This window comes from Camellia sinensis, chromosome 6, assembly GCF_055761805.1.
Source record: "Camellia sinensis isolate YWXY chromosome 6, ASM5576180v1, whole genome shotgun sequence".
Lineage (NCBI taxonomy): Eukaryota > Viridiplantae > Streptophyta > Magnoliopsida > Ericales > Theaceae > Camellia > Camellia sinensis.
Window position 1 is genome coordinate 114,119,311 of NC_138966.1, and position 6,908 is coordinate 114,126,218.

Below are 6,908 nucleotides of genomic sequence, written 5' to 3' on the forward strand. Positions count from 1 at the left end.
ATGGCATCCAAGAAGTTGAATCACTACTTCCAAGCCCACAAGATTATGGTATTGACTGAGCATCTCTTGAAATCCTTGCTACAACAAGGAGATCTGACAAGCAACATAGTGGTGTTGGGGCAATACGACCTAGAATTCAGACCCAGAATAGCAATCAAACGCCAGGTTCTGACTAACTCCATGGCCGAGTTCACACTTGGAGCCATCCCACGTCGGGCTCCGGTGAGCCGCGGCTTAGGATGTCCAAGTGAACAAGAAGAGACCCAGCTGGGAATGAAAAAACCCACAGCAGAGCAAAAGAAAGAAGAGAAACTTAAGTCCTGTGATATTTACATCGGCGACTCCTTTCACCTGTTTGTTGATGGGAGTTTAAACCGATAGGGAGTGGGGACAAAAGTAGTACTAGTATCTCCAGATGGACGAATGTTAGAGCAATCAATTTATTTGGGGTTCAAAGCCTCCAACAATGAAGCAGAGTATGAAGTATTGATCGCAAGATTGAAGCTGGCAGCAGCAATGGAAGCCGATGAGATTGTGGTCTTTTGTGACTCCCAGCTTATTGTGAACCAGGCAACAGATGAGTACGTAGACCGATATGAAAAAATGATAGCCTACATTAAGGAGGTTGTTAAACTACTGGCCTTGTTTCAAGACTGCCGACTACAACAGGTAAACCGAGATGACAACAGCCATGCCGATGCCTTGGCTAACCTAGCTAGTGCAATAAAATCAGGGGAGGCAAGGACAATAATGGTTGACTACTTGTCAGGCCCAAGTGTGGAACCACTAATCACAGAGTATGAAGCAATGTGCGTAGAGATGGAACCAAGTTGGATGGATGCAATAGTAGTGCTCCTTAGAGATGGGAAGTTACCAGAGGACAGAAAAGAGGCACACAAAACTAGACTGAAGTCAGTAAGGTTCAGTCTAACAGCAAAGGGACATCTCTACATAAGGTATTTTACTGGTCCCCTTTTGAGATGAAATACACAAGTTAAAGACTTTTTGTATGAAATACACGAAGGAGTATGTGAAGTCGCGCTGGGGGCATGTCACTTGCTTATAGGGCCATTACTCAGGAGTACTGGTGGCCCTACATGCAAAAGGCTACTCAAGTCTATTCGAAAAGTGCAAAAAGTGTCATGGGTTCACACCTTTGATACATCAACCAACAGTAGATTTAAATTCAGTGTCCAGTCCTTAGACATTTGCCCAGTGGGGCATGGATCTAGTTGGGTAACTATCCCAAGCAACTGGACAAAGAAAATTCTTGCTAGTAGCAACAGACTACTTTACCAAGTGGGTAGAAGCAGAACCCCTTGTGAAGATTCGAAATGTTTATGTGAAGAACTTCATATGGAAGAACATCATTACTAGGTTTGGGATTCCAAGGGCAATAATAGCAGACAATGGCATACAGTTTGACAGTAAGCTAATCAAGAGCTTTTGTGCTAATTACAAAATCAAGAACTACTACTCCACTCAAAGCTTCCCTCAAACCAATGGTCAGGCAGAAGCACCCAACAAAACTATCTTGGATGAGATCAAGAAGAGGCTACAAGCAGCAAAGAGAAAATGGGTAGATTAGTTGCCCAATGTACTTTGGGCATACCGAACTATGCTGAGAAGATCAATTGAGGAATCTCCATTTGCCATGGCTAATGGCATAGAGGCAATAATCCCATTAGAAGTCGGCATCCTGGGGATCAGAACCTAGGAAGTAAAGAATGGGACTAATGAGGCATTTTTTGCCCGAGATCTAGACCTATTGGAAGAAAGAAGGGAAAGAGTAGCAATTCAGCTGGGGGCATACCAGTAGCAGCTTGCTAGGGCTTACAATAAGAAGGTCAACCCACGAGAGTTTCAAGTTGGGGATCTCGTTCCGAGAAATGTCGTCGGCAATAAGAAGGATCCCAAAGAGGGCAAGCTTGGCCCAAATTGGGAGAGATCTTATAGAATCATCTCAGTCGCGGGCAATGGGGCATATCGGCATGAAGACAGTGAAGGCAAGGAGTTGCCAAGACCCTAAAATACTTGCAACCTGAAGTTTTTCTATCATTAGATTTTTTGTTTTTTAAAGTTTTTTGTTATTAGCCGAAGTAATAAAATTTTAACTCGATTTTTTTAAACTTGTGTAATACGGCTAACCAGTCCCTTTGCGATGTTTCTAAGTGAAACATGACGAATAATTTAGACTTATTATATGGCAGAGTTGAATTATACTTGCATATAATAGAGTTGAACTAAGTTGGCGATGTTTCTGATTGAAATATGACGAATAACTTAGACTTATTATATGACAAAGTTGAATTATACTTGCATATAATAGAGTTGAACTAAGTTGGCGATGTTTCTAATTGAAACATAATGAATAACTTAGACTTATTATATAATAGAGTTGAATTATACTTGCATATAATAGAGTTGAAGTAAGTTGGCGATATTTCTGATTGAAACATGACAAATAACTTAGATATATTATATGGCAGAGTTAAATCATACTTGCATATAATAGAGTTGAACTAAGTTGGCGATGTTTCTGATTGAAACATGACGAATAACTTAGACTTATTATACGGCATAGTTGAATTATAATTGCATATAACAGAGTTGAACTAAGTTGGCGATGTTTCTGATTGGAACATGACGAATAACTTAGACTCATTATATGGCAGAGGTGAAATTATACTTGCATATAATGGAGTTGAACTAAGTTGGATTAACCTAGATTCGCCATATCGGCAAAATCAAACTCAGATTGGAACTAAGTGCATTTGAGTAAAGATTAACAGAGGAACCACGGTTGATTTGAATCTAACCTCGGCAACAAGATCATAACCACATGCATAATGAGAACCTAAGTGAAACTTAAGTTCACATTAGGGGCAGAGAGCTGGAGAATGATGAGTAAAAGTTTCAAGTACTTAGGGACTTGGCTTAACACTTGTTAAAATTTTCAGAAAAATTTACAAGTTGAAGATAAGCCGAGGTAATATTGCAAGAAATACATACGTACTTGCCGAGATGACCAGGCTTGTCCACCTCAGGGAATGTAGAAGACAACAGTCTTGATAAGAAAGAGTAAAGTGGCAAGTTTAAAACCAATACTTGTGAAAATACTTTTATAATGTTTTCAAGTGTTAAACCAAGGCCGAGGTAAACAATCAAGAAGTCATGTTCGAGGTATTATACTATGAAGAGGTTATACAGATAAATGTACACTTTGAAGACATGCAAAAATATTCTAAGTATGGAAGCAATAAAGCATATAAATATACAAACACTTGAAAGAAGAAATTATACTTACATTCAAAAGAAAAAAGGCACTTCGCCCTGCAGAAGGATTACTTGTTCTGACACAAAAGCGGCACGTCGGTCAAATATGAAAACTAAAGCATTGTTCAAGACAAAACAAAGTACAAAGCACAGAAATAAAAGTTTGTAGTTAAGACTATTCGGCATCAGTGGCAGGATGTTTCTCAGCCTCGGAAGATAATTGGGAAGTCTTTTCGACAGCTTTCTCAGCCTCGAGCTCGGTGTCGATCTCTTGTAAAGTCTGATCGAGGCTCTTCTCGGCGATAGGCACCTCAGGTATAGTCTTCTTGGGGAAGGCACTTTTTGAGACCTCGTCCTCTTCATCCTGAGTCAAGTCTAGGACTTGCTCGTTCAGAGTTGGGGACTTGGCCCCAACAGAACCCGCAGCATCGACTGCCACATCGGCCTCTTCATTATCCTCTTATTCTTCACCTTCTTCCTCCCCAGCCTTAGCCTCAGATTGGCTTGAAGCATGAGGGAATGGCACTACAAGTCGGCCTTCGTCATAAAGAGGGGAATCCTTAGAGACAGCCAACTCCTTCAGAGTAGCCATCCAACCAAGGGTGTAACCCTTGTTGCATGCCTGTCTGACTTGTTTCTTATACTCCTCGCGGACGTCAGCTGCCCCCTCGGCATAGGCCTTCTCGTCTGCCGCTTTGATTTTGGTATCTTTTGTGGCCAAGGCATTTCGAAGTTCTTCTTGGGCTTCTGCTGTTTTTGCTTCGGCCTATTTTTTCTCGACTTTGAGAATCTCAGCAACAGCCTCTGCAGCACCTGTCTTTTCCTCGGCCTCGTCTTGGGCTTGTTTAGCTGCCTTAGTCTGATCTGGCAGGACTTTCATCTTGGCCTCGGCATTATTTAAGGATTTAAGCAAACCAGCAGCCTCATTCGACTTACGGACTAGCTCCTTCTTTAAATCCTCAGCCTGCATCGCGAAAGAGTGGACGTGCTGGATCGCCTAGAAAAAGCGGAATGAACAAAGTTAGTAAACTCTTTTAGTATGAAAACAGAGAGTACCAAGTGTTAGAAGTTTACCAATACAGAGTGCTGCACCATCAGAGCGAAATTTTCATATTCGCTAACCTTGGCCATACGGTTGAGGTCATTGGGAAAGAGCAATGCAGTGGAGAGGGCAACGCCGACCTCAATGTTAGAAGCACTATCACCGGTTCTAACTGGCTTGTCCTCGATCATGATAGATAGGGCCCAAGGGTCAGTGGCTTTAAGTGAACCCGAGGTGGCTGTAGAGTCTGACCTCGGCTTCTTTGACTTAGCAGTTTCAGAGGGGTCAACCTCTGCGGGCCTCTTCTTGGCGACGGAGCTTGTTTTCTCAACCTCGGCAAGTTTTAAGATTAGAACTGTGTCTTCAGACTCAACTTGGGTAAAAGAGACTTTTGCCTTGGCCCTCTTTACCCTTTTTTGTTTTGGTTTAGGTTGGGATTGTAATGGTGAAGATTGGACTGTCACGATGCCCGAGATGTCAGCCAAAAGGTCTTCAACTACGGCCTTATTGCGCCCCATCTTGTCGACAGTAGCGGCGATAGTAACCTTGGTTCCGATGCGAATTGTTGGTAGTGCGGTAGGCGGGTTTGTTGGATCGTAAGCCGACGCCTTAGAGGATTGGCATTTTTAACTACGAGTTCTGCCTACAGGAGCAATGATGGAAATTCGGCGACGGCGTTGGCGTTGGCATTGAGAAAGTGGAATCAGTTATGGAGCAGAAGTTGATGGCTCTTCTACTGGGTCAGATGTTGAGGCTTGGTCAGGCCGTAGTGACGAAGTGGGTTATGATGGCCGGATCTCTTTCTCTCATTCTTTCTCTTTCTTTTTGACTTCATTCTCTTTTGTTCTCGTTGGAATTATGGGTTCGTTGTCGACTATCACTCGTTCCGGGAGGTGCGAGGTCTGGTTCGGAGTGCCCGGAAAAGGAACGGGATTTTTCTGGGCTATTGGATCAGGTCTGCACGTGCGGGAGGCCAAGCCGCACGTGCGGGAAGAAGGGAGCTGGAGTTGGTTGCACACCGCTTAAATTGCAGGTGCGGGCTAAGGTGCGGGAGGACCCCGCATGTGTGGGGGTGAGGGCCGCACGTGCGGAAAGGGGCGCTCCGTACGTACGGGGTTGGGTGTCGCACGTGCGGCACTCTAGATAGCCGAACCCCTTTTTTTTTATGTTTTTGGTCCGAATGTATCATTCATTTTACACATTTTTCTTTCACTCTAAACCCTATTTTTCTCCCCCTTCTCTCTAGAAAACTTCCTCAAGCATTAAAACTCTTTGATTCTTGCAATCTTTGGGCCAAGATCGTCATCATCTTCCTCTAAATCTTGAAGCTCAAGAACTAGGGCTCCTCTTGGTGTGGTGGAAGTCAAACTATCTCATCATTTGATTCTAGGGTTTCTTCTTCCAATCTTCTCCAAAACCTTGAGGTAGGGAAATTTCCTTGAGTTATATATATATATATATATATTTGATTTGGGTGATTTAAGGGTTTCATTAAGGATATTGGAAGTTTGGTCTTGTCTCATAAATACTAGAGTTTTAAGGGTGGGTTTGATCTCTCTCTTCTTCTAAACTATTATTCTTGGGACTTTTAACTCATAAAATAGGAGAGGTGAGGTCATGAGAGAAAATCTTTTCAAAGATGAGGATGTTGTCTTGCTTTGACATAAAACCCTAGAAATTTTGGGGATTTTGAACAAAATGTGATTATGCTTAGAAGCATCTTGTTGTGCTATATTAAGAGAATAAACTTTCATAATATGTTTTGCAAAAATGGCAATTTATATGATACATAAGAAATGAAATGTGATTTTAACATTATGGTTGACCATTTAAAAGTGTGTTGTTGTGAGATCATAAATGGTTGTGTATGGGGGGGTGATGTTTGAAAGGCATCACTTGTGACCTTGAAGGGGATAACTTGTTATGAATTGGACATGTTGAGCGATTGTTGTTGCTATAAATTGATGGCATGGCCATTGTGAAATAGTGTTGAGGAGAAGTAATGAATAATGTAGTAAATTGATTTTGTTGTAGAAATGTTTTGAAATGGAAAGACGTTTTGAGGTACTTTGTATTACATCATGTCTCTATTTGATTTATCATTATTATTGCACATTCTCATCATGTTTAATTTGAGAAGGAATACACTATAATGAGAACTCTGAAACTATGTATGGGGTAAATACGGTGGTAAGTCCGGTTAAGGGGTGTAGATGAATTTGATAAGTTGGCCTGAGTGTTTATGGGGAAAGACTAGAAAACGGTGCGGATAGGTGTCGAGCTTTCCGATTAATACCAAAAAAAATAACAGTTTGGTAGTACTCGTAGAGTTTACTTGCAGACACCAGCCTAGGAATTACCAGTGTCGTATTTACCGCCCCATGTGATTGAAAAGTTAAAATTTGGAAATTGATGAGATTGTAATTTTAGATGAAATGCATAGTGTTTCTCAACAAAAATATGGATAATATCTTGAAAGGAGTATTGCATTGCATGTGCACTTGCATTAATTTTGGCCATCTAACATAAATGTATATACTTTGTTTGGTATTTTTCTACTGGGCTTTATGCTCACCCCTATGGGATTTGG

General features: G+C 41.6%; 1 protein-coding gene across 1 annotated transcript; it reads left to right on the top strand.

Annotated features, from left to right (window-relative positions):
- LOC145793511 (uncharacterized) lies at window positions 1-1,588 on the top strand. Its single transcript, XM_082876356.1, has 3 exons — window positions 1-222; window positions 382-669; window positions 1,511-1,588. The coding sequence occupies exons 1-3, from the start codon at window positions 1-3 to the stop codon at window positions 1,586-1,588; spliced, it is 588 nt and encodes a 195-aa protein (XP_082732482.1).
- Window positions 1,589-6,908: the final 5,320 nt, after the last annotated feature.